This window comes from Carassius auratus, unplaced genomic scaffold, assembly GCF_003368295.1.
Source record: "Carassius auratus strain Wakin unplaced genomic scaffold, ASM336829v1 scaf_tig00214435, whole genome shotgun sequence".
NCBI classification, from domain to species: Eukaryota; Metazoa; Chordata; class Actinopteri; order Cypriniformes; family Cyprinidae; genus Carassius; species Carassius auratus.
In genome coordinates this window covers 949-27,500 of record NW_020527658.1, presented here as the reverse complement: position 1 = coordinate 27,500, position 26,552 = coordinate 949, and the positions used below count along the sequence as shown (strand labels likewise).

Genomic DNA, 26,552 nt, shown 5'->3' with positions numbered 1-26,552 from the left:
TACTCTGACGAGTCCTTCAGTCCCTGCTGCTGAAAAACAGCCCAAAACACAAGTCTGCTACCAGCACACTTTACTCTGTTGAGATACTGCAGGTGATGAGCAGAGCTGGTTTCCTTCAAACAAGACACTTAGAATCTGTAGGGTGTTCTTCTGAAACATACCACTATCTCCCTGGTCTTCACTTAGCAAGTTTGAACCTGCTACCTATTGATCTGAAATTTAATAATCGTACAGTGAATTATACCTTATTCCATTAGCCAGACATAATGTTTAGACTGTAGCTGAAGATCAACGGAAGATGAGTTGAGTATAATACAGATCTTCTTTTCAGCCCTGACCTGGCCCTCCGATGATGTCCACATACTTTTAAAATAATCTACTTTTAAAAGTAAAAAACTTTTTACTTCAGTGATATGCTTACAGGTTATACATGCTTACTTAACGATAAGCCTCTGCACCATACTTGCCCCACAAACAGGCCTTGAAGGAGTAGTTCACTTTAAAATGAAGATTAGCCCATTATTTACTCTCCCTCAAGTCATCCAAGGTGTATGTGACTTTCTTGTTGATTGCAATTCACTCCCATTATAAAGCTCAGAAACATCATGGTGTTAATTAATATAACTCTTAATGTATTGGTCTGGAAGAAGAAAGTCACATACACCTAGGATGACTTGAGGGAGAGTAAATAATGGGCTAATCTTCATTTTAAAGTGAACTAATTATTTAATAGGCCTTTAAGCTACATGAAGTATAAAGTGATAGTAACTACTCAATTAGATCAGTTATAGTGCTAGGAGTACTAGCCCATGCACACGTGTAGAATACATATTTGATCAACAGTCATGAATTAATTAAATGTATTAATATTATTATAAGGCATTTCTGGTAATTAAAAGTCCATTAATTGGAGAAAACATTGATATTAAAGCACATGGTTGCCGACACAGTTTTAGAGTTTTTTATTTTATTTTGTAATGCTGGTGAATAATTATACAAATTGCAGTGAAGTTTGCTGTTCTAGACTCACATGGAGTATGGGTTGGGGAAAAAACTGACGGGAACGTTTTTAATATATTTTATAAGGAAAAATAATTTCATTTGTGAAAAAGTTGAGTGACGTAATTTAACCCGGGAAAACATTTTTTTTGGCGGGAGCCGTGACGAGTTGAGTTCGTCATTCGCGCGAGGAGACAGATCGTCAGAGAGGTAAGTTCACTAGCTTGTTTTATAAACTCTTATCTTTTCAAATTGTGAAACTTTGACCAAATAAACAAATGATTGATAGCTACCTAGATATACAGACCAGCAAATGACTACATCTGGTGCTCGCCTATAGTATGAAGACGACGAGTAACGAACGTTATTTAGGTGAGCTAAATTAGCGTTAGACCGAAGCCAATCGTTAGGCCTGTCATAAATAATATTATTGTCATTTTAAGACAATTTTGTGCCACTTAGTATTTAATCATAATATAAAAGCATAATAATAAAATTAGGCATAACGTTATACACTTTAAAAAGACAACAACCATTTAATTATTTTGATAAGTGGTGTCAAAAAAACACTGAATGAAAAAAAAAACTTAAATAAAGAGTAAATAATCATTGTAAAATAATAATACTAATAAAAAAGCGCAAAGTACGTTACAAGTAGAGAAGAGAAAAGGTGCACACTATTGCTGAGTTAAGTTAGCGGGCAGATGTGTGTCTGAACGAGCCTCAGCGAGACTGATCTGATAATAAAACAGGTTTTTTATGTGCACCATTTTGCGCTGTGACGTATTAACTTGCTCAAGAACAGTGGATTGCGGCTTTGAAATCGAGCGCATTTAGATTTGTTCTGTAACGTTAGTTGTCATGAAAACACGATGGCGTGTTCTTCAGCTTCTGTAGGGCGCTGTGTGTTTGAAGGAGAACACAACACCACAGCGCGATCTGCGAGATGTGCTGCCACTCATTATCATATAAACATACTGGGCGAAGGATTGCGTCACCAGACGGTTTTGAGGTCATGTAGATATTGTGAGTTATGTCGATATATTATTGATTATTGCGACAGGCCTAATGCTCGCTAGTTGCAGATAATTTGAGAAAAATCGATTCTCAAAAATGTCGACAGAACAACCGCATGCCTTTTTCAACATTTATAACCCTACTAAATTTTGATTAATATGTATTCTTTAGTCAATTTTTTATTTGAGAAATACATGTTTCGTGTGTAATTAGCAAGCATGATCAAGTTGGTAAGTGAGTGTAAAGCTGACTGGAAAGTAATGCAATCAAGATTGAAATATTAGTGACTGAGTTTTTGATAATTTGCTTTCTAACTATCCTTTCCAGAATTTAAATGTATTACTGCATGTCATGTCTAAACGGAAGCGATTTAGTCCTGTGGAGGATGCCACTGCACACATTCTGTCTGGCAAAGACAAACCATGCCTTGAGGAGAGATTCATTAACTCTCATAAAGGTTAGTAACCGTATTTCAGTGCTTCTTCAATCAGAGCAGCTTTTCACATAAATTTAAACTGAACCGATTATGGAAGTTTGCATGTCCTGTAATTAATGTGTGCATGCCCTTTAAAGGCTAGGTCAATTGAATAAAGAACAACTTAATTTCTACAGAGACACTTAATATTCAAGACGTGCCATCTCTGTCTTTATCATAGGTAGAGGTGTGTTTGCTAGCATGTCCATTGACAAAGGATGCTTCATTCTTGAATACCGTGGAGAGTTACTTTCCCAAGAGGAGAGCCAAACAAGACAGAATAGATACAATGAAACAGAAAATACCTTCTTGTTTGAGTTTGATTGGAATGGAAGGCAATGGTGGTAGGTTTTGGGAACCATTTTTTCAGACTATTTTTGACTTATTGGAAACAAATTTCATGTTTTTTTTTTTCTCTCTCCCATTTTAGCATTGATGCCTCAAAAGAAGATGGTTCACTTGGGAGACTAGTGAACGATAATAACAAGACTCCTAACTGTAAAGTGAAAAAAATTAGTGTTGAAGGTAAACCACATCTGTGTTTGTTTTCGGTTAAGGCCATAGCTTCAGGAGAAGAATTAACATACAACTATGGAGATTCAGACTGGCCATGGCGTACTCAGGTAATCAGGTCTCTATTTAGTTTGTGTTGGTATTGTGGAGTTATGTGTTAATTGACATTCTGCGTTTTATTACCTGATGAACAGGACAGAACAACGTAAACAATCTCTGGACTGTCTATTAAATAAAAATAATGCAGTATTGACACAGCATTGCACAGTGCAGTCATACACACTTTTTTTTTTTGTTCAAAATGGCCTTCAAATGTTCAGAGCATGTTCTCTCTTTACAGTTGAACCAAGCAGTCCCTCACAATGAGGAGAACATACCATCAGAAGACAGTACACATTTTCCTGACAAAATAAACTGTCCCAAGCCAGCTGAACAGGTATTTTTGGTTTAAGTCCAGCTCTTCATCTTCTGATAAGGTGCCATGGGCATATTGATCCATTTAGATCCACAGTAGAATTCAAATCTAATCTATTTTAGTATTGATTAATAGACCTATTTTTAACATAATGATGTCCTCATTTTTAAACTGTGACGTTGTTTGAGGATTCCATGAGTGTGTGATGAGAGTCTGTCCACTGTACTGACATTGATGTGTTGTGAAACTTGCCGTGTGTGTGTGTGGATGTCCTGATGTTTCTCCAGTGTGAAATATATATAGTGTGTTTGTCTTAATTATGGATGATTGGTGTGGAATCAGATGGAATGTGTTTTGTATGCTTTCGCACGTTACAGCGATGACTGTAACGAGAGTTACAGATCCATTTGCTGTTGAATATCTTTGTAATTGCTTGTTTCTGCCTTGATCTAATGTGTATGTTCTTATTGAATCAGATTGGGAGTTATTTGTCTGAACCCAGGCCTTCAAATAGTGGTCAATCCACCGACCACAACAGTGACCATTCATCCACAGCCTCTGACATGATGGAGAACCATTCTCAGGTTAGATCTCTTGCACTAAACCCCTGTCACATGGACCGATGGCAAAAAGCACTAACCAAATTGAGACAACCATTGGTTGCCCATAGCAACACCAATCACTGAACTCAACACTGTACAGCCAATCATCCCTACTCGATCTTAGCACTGTTTTGACTTGTACTTTATGCAACTGCATTATAGGCTTGCCGTGATAGACAGAGCTGACATTGATACTGTTGTTAAGCCGCAACACTGGTTATGTCACTTGCCCACCGTGGCACCCCCCCCCCCCACCGTCTTTTTATAGACGTTTCATAGTTTGTCCTCATTTTTAAACTGTGACGTTGTTTGAGGATTCCATGAGTGTGTGATGAGAGTCTGTCCACTGTACTGACATTGATGTGGTGTGAAACTAGCCATGTGTGTGTGTATGTGTGTGTGTGGATGTCCTGATGTTTCACCAGTGTGAAATAAACATAAATTCACTGTGGATTCTGTTCTCTCTTTACAGGTGAACCAAGCAGTCCCTCACAATGAGGAGAACATACCATCAGAAGAGGGTACACACCTTTCTGACAAAATAAACTGTCCCAAGCCAGCTGAACAGGTAGACATTTTTGGTTTAAGTCCAGCTCTTGATCTTCTGATAAGGCGTAACAGGCATTAGTAATGGGAATCTTTAGTCACCTCACAAGCAAATTCGAGAATAATTCTTGATCTACCCTTTTTCCCCCATATTAATTAATCAGTTTACTGACTTGAGAATCTTAAATTCCTTAAATTTACATAACCTAACATAAGCAATTAAGTAATTTTAAAAAGTATTACAAATTAAAAAATAAATAATTATTAAAACAGTCGTATGTTAAGTAGTTTTGGTCGATATGCCCATTTTTCAGATCGTCATATCGTCAGCCTGTGAGATCGACGAGTTTAATTGAACTGCTGCATCAGCCATACAGCGCTCCGGACCGCACGTTCATAACGAGACCAACGCACCACCACAGAAACAAGAATGAGATGCATTCTAACATAACTGTGGCATTTAAGTCAGTGAGGGCTCGTTTAAAAGAGTGCACATATATAGGCCGTTCAGATTACTTGTTAAAGTTGAATGAATTACCTTATATCTGCAGACGATGTGCATCTGTTTGAGGATGCAGACTCTGAAACGGCCAAAACTATGTATTTTGCATGCATCACATTATAGTGCGGTGTGCATGAAAATAACAACATGGCGGCAGAGCAAACTTATCATCCATAGTGCTTCTCACATAGTCCTTCTACCTCATCACCAGATAGTGTGTGTTATAAGTTAAGTGATCAGTCTTTAAGAGAAGGACTACGTGTGATCCACTATGAATGATAAGTTTCCTCTGCCGTCTTGTTATTATTTGTCTTTACTTTATTTGTAACGCCAAGAAAGTGTTAAGCTCTTATGTAAGAGAAGAGCGCGTTGCCGTGTACCAGCCATTAAATGTGTCGGACACCAACTCCTCGTTTTTTTTTTTCTCTTTCATTTCATGGATTTAGTGAGTTATCCGAGTCAAAGCGGACACCTTCTTCAGTGACTAACGTTACAGGCTCTAATCCGCTTTTGCATGTGCGCGTGTGTGTGTGTCATAGACTGTATAAAAGCAGGTGTGTGTCTGAAACGCAGTGCTGAAGTGAAATAGCTGGGCAGTTTGATAGCCGAATTATAATAGGCCACCTAATAAAAATAAATTTGGTTTTAATTATTGTTATTAATACATTAATAGGAGAATGAGCCTAATATCGTCTTGATTATCGACAGAGAAATCTGCTTACGATGATATCTCTGACTATCGTCGAAACACGATTCTATCGTTTATTGGCACAACCCTAATGTTTAGAATTTTAAACTAATATAGCTTCAAAACATAAATAACTAACATTTAATTATAATATTAATTTATCCGTGTAATCATGTCTAAAAATATATTAATTATGTCTACCAAGCTCTGATAATGTATGGAATATTATATTAACAGACTATCCAAATGTTAATAAAACAGCAGGCCTATACCTTCAGAAACACGGATGTGTCTGTCACTTTTTTATAGTATGGTTCACACAGAAACGAAATTAGTCATAATTTACCCAGGTTGTTCTAAACCTGCATACAGTTCTTTCTTCTGCTGAACACAAAAGATACTTTGAAGAATGTGTCTCAATCAAACAGCTGATGGTTGTAACTTCCAAAGTAAGGTAAAAAAAAAAAAAGAAAATGTCAAAAAAAAAACATTGGGCACCAGAACCGGTTTGGTTACCCACATTATTTACATTTTTTCTTTTATGTTAAACGGAAGAAAGACATTTTCAGGTTTAGGTTAACGTGTTGTGTAAACAATCTTTTTAACTTTTTTGGGTGAACTGTCCCTTTAATTCAGACAGTCCACCGTGATCAACTGAAATGCATCACTGCAAACCTTGCGTTCATCATTAGTTACTTGACAGACAAATTGATAACTTTCCCATTCAGCGCTCCATCTGGAGAGTCTTGTGTTAAGAGGGCAGATGTTAGCTTCTAGATGTGTTAAACTGCGCAGGTTTGTTGAACGCATGCTGCGCTCGTGTGAAAGGGCTTTAAAGGCGCGCGTTCTGGAGACTCCATCGCTATGGAAACAAAGATGCCAAAATCACATGCAAATGAGCTTTTCTAATAGCCTACTTTTATTTAAATGCATTTCTTTATAATTGCTCTTAGTATTGTAAACAGTGCAAACTAGTTATTTATTTATTCAAATGTGTTGGCCTGTGTAAAATACGGGACATATCGTGTCCCATATTGTTTTGATATGGGGTGCATAATTTTACCTTTAAATACGGGACGATTTTGTATTTTAAGGGACGGGTGGCAACCCTAATCACTGACTGTGTTTATATGAATTTTACGTCACAAAACCATTTTGATACGCAAGTGCATTAACCCAATTAGACTTGGTTGCGCACAGCTGCATGCACGAGCAGTCTTCACAAACAAAGCGCGCGTCAGCATTTGAAATGAAAAGTCATATTGAATGGGCATATTGATCCATTTAGATCCACAGTAGAATTCAAATCTAATCTATTTTAGTATTGATTAATAGACCTATTTTTAACATAATGATGTCCTCATTTTTAAACTGTGACGTTGTTTGAGGATTCCATGAGTGTGTGATGAGAGTCTGTCCACTGTACTGACATTGATGTGTTGTGAAACTTGCCGTGTGTGTGTGTGGATGTCCTGATGTTTCTCCAGTGTGAAATATATATAGTGTGTTTGTCTTAATTATGGATGATTGGTGTGGAATCAGATGGAATGTGTTTTGTATGCTTTCGCACGTTACAGCGATGACTGTAACGAGAGTTACAGATCCATTTGCTGTTGAATATCTTTGTAATTGCTTGTTTCTGCCTTGATCTAATGTGTATGTTCTTATTGAATCAGATTGGGAGTTATTTGTCTGAACCCAGGCCTTCAAATAGTGGTCAATCCACCGACCACAACAGTGACCATTCATCCACAGCCTCTGACATGATGGAGAACCATTCTCAGGTTAGATCTCTTGCACTAAACCCCTGTCACATGGACCGATGGCAAAAAGCACTAACCAAATTGAGACAACCATTGGTTGCCCATAGCAACACCAATCACTGAACTCAACACTGTACAGCCAATCATCCCTACTCGATCTTAGCACTGTTTTGACTTGTACTTTATGCAACTGCATTATAGGCTTGCCGTGATAGACAGAGCTGACATTGATACTGTTGTTAAGCCGCAACACTGGTTATGTCACTTGCCCACCGTGGCACCCCCCCCCCCCACCGTCTTTTTATAGACGTTTCATAGTTTGTCCTCATTTTTAAACTGTGACGTTGTTTGAGGATTCCATGAGTGTGTGATGAGAGTCTGTCCACTGTACTGACATTGATGTGGTGTGAAACTAGCCATGTGTGTGTGTATGTGTGTGTGTGGATGTCCTGATGTTTCACCAGTGTGAAATAAACATAAATTCACTGTGGATTCTGTTCTCTCTTTACAGGTGAACCAAGCAGTCCCTCACAATGAGGAGAACATACCATCAGAAGAGGGTACACACCTTTCTGACAAAATAAACTGTCCCAAGCCAGCTGAACAGGTAGACATTTTTGGTTTAAGTCCAGCTCTTGATCTTCTGATAAGGCGTAACAGGCATTAGTAATGGGAATCTTTAGTCACCTCACAAGCAAATTCGAGAATAATTCTTGATCTACCCTTTTTCCCCCATATTAATTAATCAGTTTACTGACTTGAGAATCTTAAATTCCTTAAATTTACATAACCTAACATAAGCAATTAAGTAATTTTAAAAAGTATTACAAATTAAAAAATAAATAATTATTAAAACAGTCGTATGTTAAGTAGTTTTGGTCGATATGCCCATTTTTCAGATCGTCATATCGTCAGCCTGTGAGATCGACGAGTTTAATTGAACTGCTGCATCAGCCATACAGCGCTCCGGACCGCACGTTCATAACGAGACCAACGCACCACCACAGAAACAAGAATGAGATGCATTCTAACATAACTGTGGCATTTAAGTCAGTGAGGGCTCGTTTAAAAGAGTGCACATATATAGGCCGTTCAGATTACTTGTTAAAGTTGAATGAATTACCTTATATCTGCAGACGATGTGCATCTGTTTGAGGATGCAGACTCTGAAACGGCCAAAACTATGTATTTTGCATGCATCACATTATAGTGCGGTGTGCATGAAAATAACAACATGGCGGCAGAGCAAACTTATCATCCATAGTGCTTCTCACATAGTCCTTCTACCTCATCACCAGATAGTGTGTGTTATAAGTTAAGTGATCAGTCTTTAAGAGAAGGACTACGTGTGATCCACTATGAATGATAAGTTTCCTCTGCCGTCTTGTTATTATTTGTCTTTACTTTATTTGTAACGCCAAGAAAGTGTTAAGCTCTTATGTAAGAGAAGAGCGCGTTGCCGTGTACCAGCCATTAAATGTGTCGGACACCAACTCCTCGTTTTTTTTTTTCTCTTTCATTTCATGGATTTAGTGAGTTATCCGAGTCAAAGCGGACACCTTCTTCAGTGACTAACGTTACAGGCTCTAATCCGCTTTTGCATGTGCGCGTGTGTGTGTGTCATAGACTGTATAAAAGCAGGTGTGTGTCTGAAACGCAGTGCTGAAGTGAAATAGCTGGGCAGTTTGATAGCCGAATTATAATAGGCCACCTAATAAAAATAAATTTGGTTTTAATTATTGTTATTAATACATTAATAGGAGAATGAGCCTAATATCGTCTTGATTATCGACAGAGAAATCTGCTTACGATGATATCTCTGACTATCGTCGAAACACGATTCTATCGTTTATTGGCACAACCCTAATGTTTAGAATTTTAAACTAATATAGCTTCAAAACATAAATAACTAACATTTAATTATAATATTAATTTATCCGTGTAATCATGTCTAAAAATATATTAATTATGTCTACCAAGCTCTGATAATGTATGGAATATTATATTAACAGACTATCCAAATGTTAATAAAACAGCAGGCCTATACCTTCAGAAACACGGATGTGTCTGTCACTTTTTTATAGTATGGTTCACACAGAAACGAAATTAGTCATAATTTACCCAGGTTGTTCTAAACCTGCATACAGTTCTTTCTTCTGCTGAACACAAAAGATACTTTGAAGAATGTGTCTCAATCAAACAGCTGATGGTTGTAACTTCCAAAGTAAGGTAAAAAAAAAAAAAGAAAATGTCAAAAAAAAAACATTGGGCACCAGAACCGGTTTGGTTACCCACATTATTTACATTTTTTCTTTTATGTTAAACGGAAGAAAGACATTTTCAGGTTTAGGTTAACGTGTTGTGTAAACAATCTTTTTAACTTTTTTGGGTGAACTGTCCCTTTAATTCAGACAGTCCACCGTGATCAACTGAAATGCATCACTGCAAACCTTGCGTTCATCATTAGTTACTTGACAGACAAATTGATAACTTTCCCATTCAGCGCTCCATCTGGAGAGTCTTGTGTTAAGAGGGCAGATGTTAGCTTCTAGATGTGTTAAACTGCGCAGGTTTGTTGAACGCATGCTGCGCTCGTGTGAAAGGGCTTTAAAGGCGCGCGTTCTGGAGACTCCATCGCTATGGAAACAAAGATGCCAAAATCACATGCAAATGAGCTTTTCTAATAGCCTACTTTTATTTAAATGCATTTCTTTATAATTGCTCTTAGTATTGTAAACAGTGCAAACTAGTTATTTATTTATTCAAATGTGTTGGCCTGTGTAAAATACGGGACATATCGTGTCCCATATTGTTTTGATATGGGGTGCATAATTTTACCTTTAAATACGGGACGATTTTGTATTTTAAGGGACGGGTGGCAACCCTAATCACTGACTGTGTTTATATGAATTTTACGTCACAAAACCATTTTGATACGCAAGTGCATTAACCCAATTAGACTTGGTTGCGCACAGCTGCATGCACGAGCAGTCTTCACAAACAAAGCGCGCGTCAGCATTTGAAATGAAAAGTCATATTGAATGGGCATATTGATCCATTTAGATCCACAGTAGAATTCAAATCTAATCTATTTTAGTATTGATTAATAGACCTATTTTTAACATAATGATGTCCTCATTTTTAAACTGTGACGTTGTTTGAGGATTCCATGAGTGTGTGATGAGAGTCTGTCCACTGTACTGACATTGATGTGTTGTGAAACTTGCCGTGTGTGTGTGTGGATGTCCTGATGTTTCTCCAGTGTGAAATATATATAGTGTGTTTGTCTTAATTATGGATGATTGGTGTGGAATCAGATGGAATGTGTTTTGTATGCTTTCGCACGTTACAGCGATGACTGTAACGAGAGTTACAGATCCATTTGCTGTTGAATATCTTTGTAATTGCTTGTTTCTGCCTTGATCTAATGTGTATGTTCTTATTGAATCAGATTGGGAGTTATTTGTCTGAACCCAGGCCTTCAAATAGTGGTCAATCCACCGACCACAACAGTGACCATTCATCCACAGCCTCTGACATGATGGAGAACCATTCTCAGGTTAGATCTCTTGCACTAAACCCCTGTCACATGGACCGATGGCAAAAAGCACTAACCAAATTGAGACAACCATTGGTTGCCCATAGCAACACCAATCACTGAACTCAACACTGTACAGCCAATCATCCCTACTCGATCTTAGCACTGTTTTGACTTGTACTTTATGCAACTGCATTATAGGCTTGCCGTGATAGACAGAGCTGACATTGATACTGTTGTTAAGCCGCAACACTGGTTATGTCACTTGCCCACCGTGGCACCCCCCCCCCACCGTCTTTTTATAGACGTTTCATAGTTTGTCCTCATTTTTAAACTGTGACGTTGTTTGAGGATTCCATGAGTGTGTGATGAGAGTCTGTCCACTGTACTGACATTGATGTGGTGTGAAACTAGCCATGTGTGTGTGTATGTGTGTGTGTGGATGTCCTGATGTTTCACCAGTGTGAAATAAACATAAATTCACTGTGGATTCTGTTCTCTCTTTACAGGTGAACCAAGCAGTCCCTCACAATGAGGAGAACATACCTTTGGAGGAAGATATATGTTTTCCTTCCAACATGAGCAAAAAGTCAACTGAACAAGTAATGCCATGTGGTACATTAACCAAGCTCCAATTAAGTAATAATTTCAGACTGAAAGAAAATCAAGACAGATGTGCTCAACGCTATGAACAACTGTCAACACTTGAAACTAAGAGAGGGATGACTGATTACTCGCAGAATAATGAATCTGAGGTATGTGCTGTTTTTTTGTTGTTGGTGGGGGCATCAAAATGGCTTTCAGTATTCATATGTTTAATATTCTTCATAGGGGCATGTAATACAATAATGTTTTCCCCACAGATATCTTGTGAGGAATCCTCCTTTTCTGACTACAGTGACAACGATTATGTCCCTGGTACAGACTGTAGCTCATCAGACAACAGTTGTGAAAGTGAAGAACTAAATATCTGCCATGTCGAGCCAGCAAAGGGAGGTGCTGTTGAGTTTAAGAGTACAACAGACAATAGTACAAGCTCATCCTATCACCGTTCCACATCTGTGACACCGATGCCTACTAAAATGCAAAAAAATAGATACAAGAAGATACAATATTGTGCCTATTGTCAGAAGCCATACTCTAAAATTGCACGGCACTTGGAGTTTGTTCATCGCAATGAACTTGAGGTAGCTAAGGCATTCAGCTTCGATAAAAGGTCAAAGGAAAGAAGAGTGAGACTACGCCTTTTGAAAAGTAGAGGGAACTTTGCCCATAATGCTGCAGTTTCAAAAGCCGGAAATGGGGAAATGGTTGCTTGCAGACGGCCCAAAGAAGTAAAATCTACCTATGACTTCACTCACTGTATCCACTGTCAGGGTCTATACAACAGAAAGACACTATGGAGACACATCCGAACATGCCCCCAGAACCCCAAAAATGAAAACCGCACAATTGGGCAGAAGAGAGTTCAGTCAATCAACAGCTTGACCCTTCCTCCACCAGTGGATGTTAGCAAAAGTCTGTGGACCATTGCTTGTGAGATGGTGAATGATGAAGTTTCAGATGTTGTCAGGAATGATCGATACATTCTTCTTTTAGGGGAGCAGATGTACAACAGGCTGAAGTCACATTCAGGAAGAAATTACTACATTAAGCAGAAAATGAGGGAAGTAGCAAGGTTGCTCATCACTGCCAGATCACTGACACCCATTCATAATATGGAGGACTTCATCCAACCCTGCAACTTTCCTCACGTTATAAAAGCAGTAAGAGCAGTGGCAGGATTTAGTGAGGAGGCAAACACCTACAAGATTCCATCACTGGCACTGAAGCTTGGACACAGCTTGGTGAAGATTGCCAACTCTGTGGAATGCAATGCACTGATGTCAGGACGCGACACGGCTGCGGAGTCTGCACGAAATTTCAGACGTTTGTATGAAAGCAAATGGAATGAGGTAGTGTCTGCAGCTGCACTGACTACTCTGGGAGAAGCTAAATGGAATAAGCCACAAGTTCTACCATTTACAGATGATGTCAAAACACTGCACTCATTTTTGAACTCAAAACAGCAGGAATATGTGGATGCCCTTCAAGAAAAACCAAATGACAAAAACTTTGCCAATCTTTGCAAAGTCATGCTAACACAGATCATTATTTTTAATAGACGAAGAGAGGGTGAAGTTTCCAGGATGAATATTCAATCTTACACGTCTAGAGACCAGGCACCAATGCACAAAGATATCGCTGTGGGACTCAGTGACTTTGAGAAAAAACTTTGTGGGTACTTCCAAAGGGTGGAAATACGTGGTAAAAGGGGGAGGAAGGTACCAGTGTTGCTGACCCCTAATATGATTGTGGCCATGGATCTCCTTGTAAACATGAGAGAAAGGTGTCAAGTTCCTGTTGAAAACAAGCATTTGTTTGCTCGTCCAGGTGCTCTGTCTCACTATCGTGGTGGAGACTGTATTCACCAGTATGCCCGAGCCAGTGGAGCAAAGCATCCAGATGCCCTTTGCTCAACAAAGCTGCGTAAGCAAGTAGCTACAATGTCCACAGTATTAAACCTAAAAGACAATGAGATGGATCAACTGGCCAACTTCCTTGGCCATGATATCAGAGTTCATCGGGAGTTCTACCGCCTCCCTGAAAGCACTCTACAGCTTGCAAAGATTAGTAAACTCCTCATTGCAATGGAAAAAGGGGCACTGCCCGAACTCCAGGGTAAAGGATTAGATGGTATAACAATAGATCCACAAGGTAAATATAATTGTGTAATATGCAATTCAACACAATCGGTAATCAGGATTAATTGTATTTCACAATAATTTATATTCTGTAGAGTATTAGGAGTGTTGTCAATATTTCCTAAAATATCAAACATTGGGTATTTAATTTAGGGATGCACCGGTTGACCAGCCATAAATCAGAACCGGACTGTTTTTGGTCTTTTTTTCGCCAATTTATAAGGAAGTGTGCCCATGTGCACAGACTACATTGTAATCATTCGCTATCATGTCATTTGTGTGGAAGTTTTTCGAAATCTGTGCGCAGGATACGGGCAGCCGTTCAGCACTTTTTTGTTCAGCACAACTTTGCGCGTGTTGGATGAGAAACGAAACAGACTAAACCGTGAAAAAACTGAAATGCTTTTTTTGTTTGTTTTGTAAAGTAGAACTTGCATACACGTTGAAGCCAGAAGTAAACGTCAGTTCTGTTAAGGATTTTTTTTTTTTTTTTTTACCTTAAAATTACATCGACTTAATTTGATTTTAAAATCACCTGCTGTAGCACACTGAAAAAAAGTGTTTCATTCATCCAATTAAAAAATTTTAGGGTAATGATTCACATCTATATTTTTTAACTTTTTAACTTCATTGGCTCAAGTAAAAAAATATAGATGTGAATCATTACCCTATTTTTTTTTTTATTTGTTGATGAATGAAACACTTTGCATCTTTGGTTTATTCGCACCAACATTATTTGATTTTGGAATAATTTATTTATATAGTACACTTTTATTTAGTCTCACTGGTAAAGACCTTTTATTCAAAACCAAATTTAAAAACTAAAACAAATAATGAATGCTGATTAAGAAACCACTTATTTGATGTATATATGCATTTAGCAGACGCATTTTTCCAAAGCGACATACAGTGCATTCAGATTCCCTGGAAATCAAACCCACAACCTTGCGCTGCTAATGCAATGCTCTACCACTTGAGCCACAGGAACACTTTTGTATTGTTTGGATTGTAGAACTATGTAGTTGTTGCCTTTAATTTCACATGGTTACAGTTAATCTTTTAATTTAAGGCCAGTTCTCTGTAGTTTCAACCCAATTCAGAAACAAAAGCTAAATGCTGATGTCTGTACCATCTATGTTTGTATTGAATGTAGGCTACTGTACTTACTGTGCAGTTACTTCCATTATTTCAGATGGTTACGGTTGTTTTCAATAGCCAAAAGCCAGTTTGGCCTATTAAATACTAAATAAAATCTTGTTTATGCACACTTTCCTTCTTTTATTGTTTGTTGCTCAAAAAAAAAACTAAACAATCGGAAATCAGAAACGGCCAGTTTACTTGTAAAAAAAAAAATCGGTATCGGAATCGGCCATGAAAAATCATGATTGGTGCATCCCTAATTTTAATACAGAAGCAATCTAGTACAAGTTTAGCTTCACAGATTTTTGTAATGGGCCACATTGAGAGAAAATGAAGTAGAAATGGTGTGATAGTGGCATTCAACAACTTTATGCTTTTGTCCTAATTAGATGAAATGGATGTGTCGAGCAACAGTTCCAGTGATGAGGCAGAACCGCAAACTTTAAGCTGCAGAAGACAAGAGTATGAGGATCATGTGAATGGTACATACGTTTATTCAAATTCTATACATTATTATTCCTCCAGCTCTGCCTCTACTCCATTACTCTGGATAATTCCGCTGGATAGGAAGTGTACATTTCAGCAATTGCATGAGTAACTGTGCTGTACTTTAGATAGTTGCTTTTTTTTTCCACAATCAGCAGGCAACCTGCAAGACGAGGGACGTCAAGACGAGGGACTTAAAGTTTCTTCAAAGAAAAACCCCAATGTTGTTTCAAACCCATTAAAGCTTAGTTTTGTCTTCGGAACACAATTTTAAGATATTTTGGATAAGGAGGCTTGTGACTGTAGCATAGACTGCCAAGTAAATTACACTTTCATGGTCCAGGAAAGTATGAAAAGCATTGTCAGAGTGGTCCATCTGCCATCAGTGGTTCAACCGTAACTTTATGAAGTGACGAGAATACTTTTTGTACACTAAGAAAACAAAAATAATGACCCCAGATGGACTATTCTGGCAATGTTTTTCATACTTTTCTGGACCTTGACATAGTTATTTACATGGCAGTCTATGGGACAGTCACAAGCCTCCCGGTTTTCATCCAGAATATCTTAAATTGTGTTCTGAAGATGAACGAAGCTTTTACGGGTTTGGAACGACATGGGGGTAAGTAATTATTGACAATTTTTATTTTGGGGTGGAGTAACCCTTTAGCTTAAAGTCATAAGAATACCACATGTATTGTAAAGATAGCAAAGAGAGCAAAATTAAGAGAATTAACATAGCCTTTCAAAGTAGTACAATAAAGCATTGGCATGTACTTATTATTCATGTAAAGAATTAATTAATTGATTAAAAAAATGCTTCATCATAGGCTCCCAGAAATCACTTGTTCGTAGACCAAAATCCTCCTCCATGGTAGACCTGGACGATGCCAATCTCAAACAAGGTAACCATGTTTTATTAGGAGATTAGTTTAGGACATGTGGTCCCAATACGTAGGTGTGATTTAGACATCAGTGTGTGTGTGTGTAGCTCAGGACTCAGTCTTCAACATGGTCCCAATATGTAGGTGTGATTTAGACATCAGTGTGTGTGTGTGTAGCTCAGGACTCAGTCTTCAACATGGTCCCAATATGTAGGTGTGATTTAGACATCAGTGTGTGTGTGTGTAGCTCAGGACTCAGTCTTCAACATGGTCCCAATATGTAGGTGTGATTTAGACATCAGTGTGTGTGTGTGTAGCTCAGGACTCAGTCTTCAACATGGTCCCAATATGTAGGTGTGATTTAGACATCAGTGTGTGTGTGTGTGTAGCTCAGGACTCAGTCTTCAACATGGTCCCAATATGTAGGTGTGATTTAGACATCAGTGTGTGTGTGTGTGTAGCTCAGGACTCAGTCTTCAACATGGTCCCAATATGTAGGTGTGATTTAGACATCAGTGTGTGTGTGTGTAGCTCAGAACTCAGTCTTCAACATGGTCCCAATATGTAGGTGTGATTTAGATATCAGTGTGTGTGTGTGTGTAGCTCAGGACTCAGTCTTCAACATGGTCCCAATATGTAGGTGTGATTTAGACATCAATGTGTGTGTGTGTGTAGCTCAGGACTCAGTCTTCAACATGGTCCCAATACGTAGGTGTGATTTAGACATCAGTGTGTGTGTGTGTAGCTCAGGACTCAGTCTTCAACATGGTCCCAATACGTAGGTGTGATTTAGACATCAGTGTGTGTGTGTGTAGCTCAGGACTCAGTCTTCAACATGGTCCCAATACGTAGGTGTGATTTAGACATCAGTGTGTGTGTGTGTGTAGCTCAGGACTCAGTCTTCAACATGGTCCCAATATAGCCCCTTTTACACTGCCATTCCGGCAAATACACGGGTAAAGTGTTCTGGCAATTGTTCACGGGTCACTAGATTTTGCACTTTCACACTGCCAGTGATTACCTGGGATATGTGCGTGCTTTCAGACACAACCCGTAAAGGCCCTGTAACGACACGTGACATCAGGGCGTGACGTGTAATGTACGAGTCAAAAACGTTAGGCATGTTATACTTTCACTGAAGCAAGCGAACGATCTCGGCGTCAGCGCGGCAAGTGAGGAACTAACTGATCTCTGCTTCATTACAGTTTGCACATATTTTTTCGTCCGAACGTTGATCTTCCTTCAAAACACCTGGTAAAAGAGTCACACGATAACGTGCATCATCACTACAACACGGCATTAGATCTGGCTTTTGTTCACACATCGCTCGTCCCGGGATTGAACCCGGCAATGTTACTAGGTCCCCGACCCGGGTTTAATGCCGGAATCAATCCCAGGACGTGATTGCTTTCACACAGAAGGCGACCCAGCAATGTTCCGACAATTTTCCGGGTCCAACGTGCATGTGAAAGGGGCTTATGTAGGTGTGATTTAGACATCGGTGTGTTTGTGTGTAGCTTCACACTGCATGCGTGAGCGGCGCGTGAGCATAACTACAGTGTCACTGCAGCTACAGAGTATTCAAACTGGAAGCGTTTGTACAGCATCACAGCAGTAGCTCCAAAGCTGCATATTTCTCTACAAAGACAACTATAAATTTGTCTTTAGAGGTTTGTCAGTCATAAACTTTTTGAAGTCTTGAAAGTTTGTTAAAACGGGGAATTGCATGTAAATGGTAAACAACGAAAACAGCTCCTGTTCTTTCAGTCAGACAAATACACAACATGCAGTTTAAAACGTTTTTTTTAATTTATTTTTTTATTTTAAACATACTGGAGGCAGGGTGTAGACTAATGTTAATGTGTTTCGCACTGATGGATGAAGGGTGTAGACTAATGTAAACGTGTGTCACGCTGCTGGAGGTGGGGTGTAGACTAATGTAAATGTGTGTCGTGCTGCTGGAGGTGGGGTGTAGACTAATGTAAATGTGTGTCGCGCTGCTGGAGGTGGGGTGTAGACTAATGTAAATGTGTGTCGCGCTGATGGAGGTGGGGTGTAGTCTAATGTAAATGTGTGTCGCGCTGCTGGAGGTGGGGTGTAGACTAATGTAAATGTGTGTCATGCTGATGGATGAAGGGTGTAGTCTAATGTAAATGTGTGTCGCGCTGCTGGAGGTGGGGTGTAGACTAATGTAAATGTGTGTCACGCTGATGGAGGTGTGGTGTAGACTAATGTAAATGTGTTTTGCGCTGATGGAGGTGGGGTGTAGACTAATGTAAATGTGTGCTGTGCTGATGGAGGTGGGGTGTAGTCTAATGTAAACGTGTGTCACGCTGATGGAGGTGGGGTGTAGACTAATGTAAATGTGTGTCGTGCTGATGGATGAAGGGTGTAGACTAATGTAAATGTGTGTCGTGCTGATGGATGAAGGGTGTAGACTAATGTAAACGTGTGTCGCGCTGATGGAGGTGGGGTGTAGACTAATGTAAATGTGTGTCGCGCTGATGGAGGTGGGGTGTAGACTAATGTAAATGTGTGTCGTGCTGATGGATGAAGGGTGTAGACTAATGTAAACGTGTGTCGCGCTGATGGAGGTGGGGTGTAGACTAATGTAAATGTGTGTCGCGCTGCTGGAGGTGGGGTGTAGTCTAATGTAAATGTGTGTCGCGCTGCTGGAGGTGGGGTGTAGTCTAATGTAAACGTGTCGCGCTGCTGGAGGTGGGGTGTAGTCTAATGTAAACGTGTCGCGCTGATGGAGGTGGGGTGTAGACTAATGTAAACGTGTGTCGCGCTGATGGAGGTGGGGTGTAGACTAATGTAAACGTGTGTCGCGCTGATGGAGGTGGGGTGTAGACTAATGTAAACGTGTGTCGCGCTGATGGAGGTGGGGTGTAGACTAATGTAAACGTGTGTCGCGCTGATGGAGGTGGGGTGTAGACTAATGTAAACGTGTGTCGCGCTGATGGAGGTGGGGTGTAGACTAATGTAAATGTGTGTTGCGCTGATGGAGGTGGGGTGTAGACTAATGTAAACGTGTGTCGCGCTGCTGGATGAAGGGTGTAGACTAATGTAAATGTGTGTCGTGCTGATGGATGAAGGGTGTAGACTAATGTAAATGTGTGTGTGCTGATGGATGAAGGGTGTAGACTAATGTAAACGTGTGTCGCGCTGATGGAGGTGGGGTGTAGACTAATGTAAATGTGTGTCGTGCTGATGGATGAAGGGTGTAGACTAATGTAAATGTGTGTTGTGCTGATGGATGAAGGGTGTAGACTAATGTAAACGTGTGTCGCGCTGATGGAGGTGGGGTGTAGACTAATGTAAATGTGTGTCGTGCTGATGGATGAAGGGTGTAGACTAATGTAAATGTGTGTTGTGCTGATGGATGAAGGGTGTAGACTAACGTAAACGTGTGTCGCGCTGATGGAGGTGGGGTGTAGACTAATGTAAATGTGTGTCGTGCTGATGGATGAAGGGTGTAGACTAATGTAAATGTGTGTTGTGCTGATGGATGAAGGGTGTAGACTAATGTAAACGTGTGTCGCGCTGATGGAGGTGGGGTGTAGACTAATGTAAATGTGTGTCGTGCTGATGGATGAAGGGTGTAGACTAATGTAAATGTGTGTTGTGCTGATGGATGAAGGGTGTAGACTAACGTAAACGTGTGTCGCGCTGATGGAGGTGGGGTGTAGACTAATGTAAATGTGTGTCGTGCTGATGGATGAAGGGTGTAGACTAATGTAAATGTGTGTTGTGCTGATGGATGAAGGGTGTAGACTAATGTAAACGTGTGTTGCGCTGATGGAGGTGGGGTGTAGACTAATGTAAATGTGTGTCGTGCTGATGGATGAAGGGTGTAGACTAATGTAAATGTGTGTTGTGCTGATGGATGAAGGGTGTAGACTAATGTAAACGTTTGTCACGCTGCTGGAGGTGGGGTGTAGTCTAATGTAAATGTGTGTCGTGCTGATGTAGGTGGGATGTAGACTAATGTAAACGTGTGTCACGCTGATGGAGGCGGGGTGTAGACTAATGTAAAAGTGTGTCGCGCTGCTCTAGGTGGGATGTAGACTAATGTAAACGTGTGTCACGCTGATGGAGGCGGGGTGTAGACTAATGTAAAAGTGTGTCGCGCTGCTCTAGGCGGGGTGTCGACTAATGTAAACGTGTTGTGATGCTCACGCATATCCCATAAACACAACAACTATGAAATGAAGAAGTGTAGGCAATCTAGGACAGGCACCAATGGTCAGAATATTATAGACAAAAGAATAAAGATTAGCAGCAGTTGAGAGTCAGGTATCATATTTGCAATACCAAAGAACCATTCCATTTCCATAATCAGTCCTTTATGGGAAGCATGAATGTCTCGTAGTCTAAAAACTTTAGCATGATGTGGAAAAAAAAATATTGGAGTCGGTATGTTACTTCATTTTATTAGTGTTAATTTATTTTATTAAACTGGATTAGGGCTGTAGCTATCGAATATTTTAGTAATCGAGTATTCTACCAAAAATTCAATCGATTAATCGAGTAATTGGATAAAATGTGTTTTTGCTTAATTAAAGTGTAATATTAATTATGCACGAGAAAATAAGACTCCTGGGTCTCTTAAAATGAACAACTAAGTTTCCTTTTTTAGAAAAAAAAATATTTGTATTTTTTAAATGCATAGAATGCATTACATCAAAAAATAACATTTAATTATTACCCATTATTTCTCTGTCTGTACTTGTACTGTGAACAATGACAATAAAGTTGACAGATGAATTAAGTGCATTTAAGTGCCATTCAGTTGGGGTTTTAAATAAAGCATTTTCTGAGATGCACATAAAACATTCATTTAATTTATCTTTTAATTATTGAAAATTTACTTAACTTTTTGGTAAACAAAGGGGATTTACTATAATAAAAAAAAACATGGAAGAAATGTTGTGTGATTTAAAACTTAAAAAAAAAAAAAGTTTTATTTTTATTATTTTTTTTATTTATTTTTTTTTAGTAGTAGGCTATGTACATTCTGCTGAACAACAGTCTTTAACCGCACTTTTATTTCGACGGGTTGGCGTACCTTTACAGTTCTGTGTATGTGATGTGACGCTAGTTTTACTCAAATCAAACGGTCAAATGCTCATGAAATGACTGTCAGAGCAGTTCTGGAGATGTTGTTCATGTGTTCACGTCTTATTTAGAGAGACAGCAGATGCTGAATTCACCGCGAGCTTCATGCGCTCTTCCGTGTGTTTAATGAATGAAGACGCGCTTCTGCTCAATTCATTAACACAGAACATGCAGGATTCATATTTAAACAGACTATTCCGGCTTAATATTTACAGATATTAGTCCATATCGTGATTTGATGTAAGTGCAATGACCTATTTTTGATGAATTCATTCAAAATTTGGCAAATTCCTTGCCATACTGCGTTAAACTGTAAAATTAGTTTTTATTACTGGATTCCGCGATTCCCTCCGCGTTTCCTGCATCGCGGAAGTCATAGGGCCCTAGTTGTGGTATGCCAGCTTTATCTTGCAATGGACACACGCCACGACGTTCTCTTTACGTTTTCCTGCACCCTCAAATCAAAACACTGCTGACTCATTGCAGTGTGCGATTCCGGACGCAGCGCTTGTGTCTCCTTCCGCTTTGTGGGTGATGTAATCGCATTGTCACATTAAAAAAAATCATTGCCAAAGAACCTGACGTGAGATTTAAAATAAATTAAAAGAGGCTTCGAGGCAGAGGAATTTGCCTCGATCATTTTTTGTAATCGAGTTACTCAATTTACTCGAGGAATCGTTTCAGCCCTAAACTGGATAAATCGTAACACCTTTTTATATTTTATGTGGTGTCATGATTTACTTTTGATAAAAAGGTTTATTATTGTATGTTCGTTTGGCATTTCATTTATTGTATACCCTTTAAATGTGCATATTGAAAGAACAGCAGCAGCAGAAAGAAGTATGGTGTAACATTTATTCGAAACACTTGTATTTGGTACTTGCTACCTTATATCTTTACTCTTTCCTTTGATTCTTTTCATGGCTTTGGAAAACTTTTCTCGGGTGTTTCTCTACATCAATTTTTGCATAACTCTGGGTCACCGACACCAAGCTTTGTTGCAATTACTTTCTAGGAATTAAATGCTTTCTCTGAATCTTTTAAAGGTCCCATTCTTCGTGTTCCCATGTTTTAAACTTTAGTTAGTGTGTAATGTTGTGAGAAACTCCTCTTTGTTCATAACCCCTCCTCTAGCCCCAGCTGGCCCGCTTTGGCCCAAGGTTTTCGTCGGGCCAAAAAACCCTGGCCGTTGGCCCAGAGGAAGCCCCGGCGAGGCACGATCAAGCCCCGGAAGTGACAGTGGAAACGCGACTGGCACTGGCACGCACTAGCACGCCCGCTTTAAGCTCGCCAGTGGAAACGCGGCTAATGTGTGTGTGTAGCTCAGGACTCAGTCTTCAACATGGTCCCAATATGTAGGTGTGATTTAGACATCAGTGTGTGTGTGTGTGTAGCTCAGGACTCAGTCTTCAACATGGTCCCAATATGTAGGTGTGATTTAGACATCAGTGTGTGTGTGTGTGTGTGCGCGTGTAGCTCAGGACTCAGTTTTCAACATGGTCCCAATATGTAGGTGTGATTTAGACATCAGTGTGTGTGTGTGTGTGTAGCTCAGGACTCAGTCTTCAACATGGTCCCAATATTTAGGTGTGATTTAGACATCAGTGTGTGTGTGTGTGTGTGCGCGTGTAGCTCAGGACTCAGTTTTCAACATGGTCCCAATATGTAGGTGTGATTTAGACATCAGTGTGTGTGTGTGTGTAGCTCAGGACTCAGTCTTCAACATGGTCCCAATATGTAGGTGTGATTTAGACATCAGTGTGTGTGTGTGTAGCTCAGGACTCAGTCTTCAACATGGTCCCAATACGTAGGTGTGATTTAGACATCAGTGTGTGTGTGTGTAGCTCAGGACTCAGTCTTCAACATGGTCCCAATATTTAGGTGTGATTTAGACATCAGTGTGTGTGTGTGTGTGTGTGCGCGTGTAGCTCAGGACTCAGTCTTCAACATGGTCCCAATATGTAGGTGTGATTTAGACATCAGTGTGTGTGTGTGTAGCTCAGGACTCAGTCTTCAACATGGTCCCAATATGTAGGTGTGATTTAGACATCAGTGTGTGTGTGTGTGTAGCTCAGGACTCAGTCTTCAACATGGTCCCAATATGTAGGTGTGATTTAGACATCAGTGTGTGTGTGTGTAGCTCAGGACTCAGTCTTCAACATGGTCCCAATATGTAGGTGTGATTTAGACATCAGTGTGTGTGTGTGTAGCTCAGGACTCAGTCTTCAACATGGTCCCAATATGTAGGTGTGATTTAGACATCAGTGTGTGTGTGTGTGTGCGCGTGTAGCTCAGGACTCAGTTTTCAACATGGTCCCAATATGTAGGTGTGATTTAGATATCAGTGTGTGTGTGTGTGTAGCTCAGGACTCAGTCTTCAACATGGTCCCAATATGTAGGTGTGATTTAGACATCAGTGTGTGTGTGTGTGTAGCTCAGGACTCAGTCTTCAACATGGTCCCAATATGTAGGTGTGATTTAGATATCAGTGTGTGTGTGTGTGTAGCTCAGGACTCAGTCTTCAACATGGTCCCAATATGTAGGTGTTGATTTAGACATCAGTGTGTGTGTGTGTGTAGCTCAGGACTCAGTCTTCAACATGGTCCCAATATGTAGGTGTGATTTAGACATCAGTGTGTGTGTGTGTAGCTCAGGACTCAGTCTTCAACATGGTCCCAATATGTAGGTGTGATTTAGACATCAGTGTGTGTGTGTGTAGCTCAGGACTCAGTCTTCAACATGGTCCCAATATGTAGGTGTGATTTAGACATCAGTGTGTGTGTGTGTAGCTCAGGACTCAGAACACTGTTTTATGGGTTTTTGTTTTCTCTGGCTTTGACTGATTTGCCTTATTAAATGTAAATCCTAATTTTTTTTTTAGGCACAAAAGTCAGTGTCAAAAAGAAGTGGTCGGAAGAAGAGGTTGGGCAGTTGAAAAGCATTTGATGCATTTCATACGCAGCTGTCGAGTTCCTGGGAAAGACGGACTGTGTCTCATGCCTGTTAGCTGAGCCTGAAGCACTGAAAAACAGAGACTGGTCTGCTATTAAGTTTTATATTAATAACAGAATTACTGCATTGAAAAGACAACAGAGTCGGTAGGACCGATTTTTTTTTTTTTTTTTATACATTTATACGCTGTTAAATCAATTTGAAGTTAAGGCTTTATGAAGTCCTCTTTGATTTTAAGCAAGAATTGTTAAAAACAAAAATTTGGGTAACACTTTATAATAATGTTCAGTTGTAAGTAATGTATAAGTGATTTAGTTATAATGAGGAACTAATAATTTACAAAACGACTTAACGTTCACAATGTTAAGATTTAAAAATCTTTTGGTAAGTTATCTGAAAAAATAGCATCTTAAAATAATAAAACAGATCCTTAGTAAAGGGCTAAGAAGTTATTAGCTAATATATTATTTATCACTTATCACAGCATTAAAGTACTCCATGTGTGTCAGAGAAGACATCTGTCTAACCCTCACCAGTGAGCACTTACATTGTAGTACACACTACAAAGTGTTCAGAACCTGTATGTAACACATTAATAAATCATTTACAAAGCTTTCTGCGTCCCCTAATCTAAAGTGTACACTACTCATCAGTTGTAAATGTTTTGCAAACCTGCTGGTTACTGGTTGTGTGTGTATGCACTCCAGGGTGAACGATCTACAATGATGAGTAAAACGTTTACAACTGATGAGTAGTGTACACTTTAGATTAGGGGACACAGAAAGCTTTGTAAATGATTTATTAATGTGTTTACATACAGGTTCTGAACACTTTGTAGTGTGTACTACAATGTAAGTGCTCACTGGTGAGGGTTAGACAGATGTCTTCTCTGACACACATGGAGTATTTTAATGCTGTGAGATAATAGTACAAAGTTGACATTTCAATGATTTATAATCAATTGATTCTGTATTAACTAGTAACTGAACTAGTAACTATTAAAGGGATAGTTCACACAAAGAAGAAAATTCTGTCATCATTTATTCACGCTCATGTCGTTCCAAACCTGTATGAGTTGCTTTCTTATGTTAAACATGAAGATATTTTGAAGATTGCGGGTAATGTTTAACATAAGAAAGCAACTCATACAGGTTTGGAATGGCATGAGCGTGAGTAAATGGTGACAGAATTTTCTTCTTTGTGTGAACCATCCCTTTTACCAGTTTGTAAGGATCTCTTTGATTAATTCATGATGCAATTTTTTTAAGATAACCTATGACAGATTTGTAAATCGTTAGCATATTATTTAATAACTTGTGAGTGTATAGAATGTTTTGTAAATTATTAGTTCATCATTATCTAATCATTTATAAATGACTTATAACTGAACATTATTATAAAGTTTTACCCAAAATTTTGTTAAGGCATCAGTTCCCGGGACGCCAGTTCCATTGCGTAACATTCAATGTTTTCACATGTTGTTTTTTTTATAATTTGTTTCTACAATTGGGATGCTGTTTCATAATAAATCATACTCCGCTGTCGAGTTCCTGGGATGATGAACTGTGTCTCATGCCTGTTGGCTGAACCTGAGGCACTGAAAACAGTCATAGTTTTAAATTATCCTTTTAAATCAATTTAAATCAATAAATGAATTTAAGGCTTTATAATTGCCTCTTTGAGTTTAGCAAAAAAATGTAAAAAACAACACTGAATGTTTTCACATGCTTGTTTTGTGTCTGCGATTTAAGATGCAGTTTTATAATAAATGTTGCTTGTTGCTACAGCAATAAAACCATTCTTGTGAATTTGGTAGTAGATCTTTACTTCATGTTATAGGTTGCCCTTTGTTTCTTCTTTAGTGAGTGTATGGATAAGCACAATTTCTGCAAAACAAATAGATTTTTTAGAGGGTGGTTTATTTCAGCATGTTTAGAACTAAGAAATGCAGATCAAATGGACAGCTTGCAATGGCCACTTGTGAAAATTGTTTTATTGAGTTGTCTCCAGTAAAACTCTGTTCTTCACAGCAAAACAGTTTTTTTTTTAATCAGTATGATAATCTTGTACCAATATGTAGGTATGATTTAGACATCAGTGTATGTGTGTTTATATGTCCTGAAAGGTGATGAAATTAATATTTGTACTCATATGTAGGTTAAAAATC

General features: G+C 39.1%; 1 protein-coding gene across 1 annotated transcript in view; it reads left to right on the top strand.

Moving 5' to 3' along the window:
- LOC113092079 (uncharacterized) overlaps positions 1 to 24,379 on the top strand; it is a 24,475-nt gene extending 96 nt beyond the window's left edge. The window contains exons 1-15 of the mRNA XM_026257680.1: positions 1 to 2,246; positions 2,344 to 2,473; positions 2,673 to 2,835; positions 2,922 to 3,114; positions 3,345 to 3,440; positions 3,896 to 4,003; positions 4,494 to 4,589; positions 7,434 to 7,541; positions 8,032 to 8,127; positions 10,972 to 11,079; positions 11,568 to 11,813; positions 11,922 to 13,815; positions 15,332 to 15,424; positions 16,259 to 16,333; positions 24,315 to 24,379. The exon at positions 1 to 2,246 is cut by the window's left edge and continues 96 nt beyond it. Coding sequence (XP_026113465.1) covers positions 2,235 to 2,246; positions 2,344 to 2,473; positions 2,673 to 2,835; positions 2,922 to 3,114; positions 3,345 to 3,440; positions 3,896 to 4,003; positions 4,494 to 4,589; positions 7,434 to 7,541; positions 8,032 to 8,127; positions 10,972 to 11,079; positions 11,568 to 11,813; positions 11,922 to 13,815; positions 15,332 to 15,424; positions 16,259 to 16,333; positions 24,315 to 24,379 — 3,483 coding nt within the window. The 5' untranslated portion in view covers positions 1 to 2,234. The remainder of the gene's footprint in view (positions 2,247 to 2,343; positions 2,474 to 2,672; positions 2,836 to 2,921; positions 3,115 to 3,344; positions 3,441 to 3,895; positions 4,004 to 4,493; positions 4,590 to 7,433; positions 7,542 to 8,031; positions 8,128 to 10,971; positions 11,080 to 11,567; positions 11,814 to 11,921; positions 13,816 to 15,331; positions 15,425 to 16,258; positions 16,334 to 24,314) is intronic.
- The last annotated feature ends 2,173 nt before the right edge of the window (positions 24,380 to 26,552 follow it).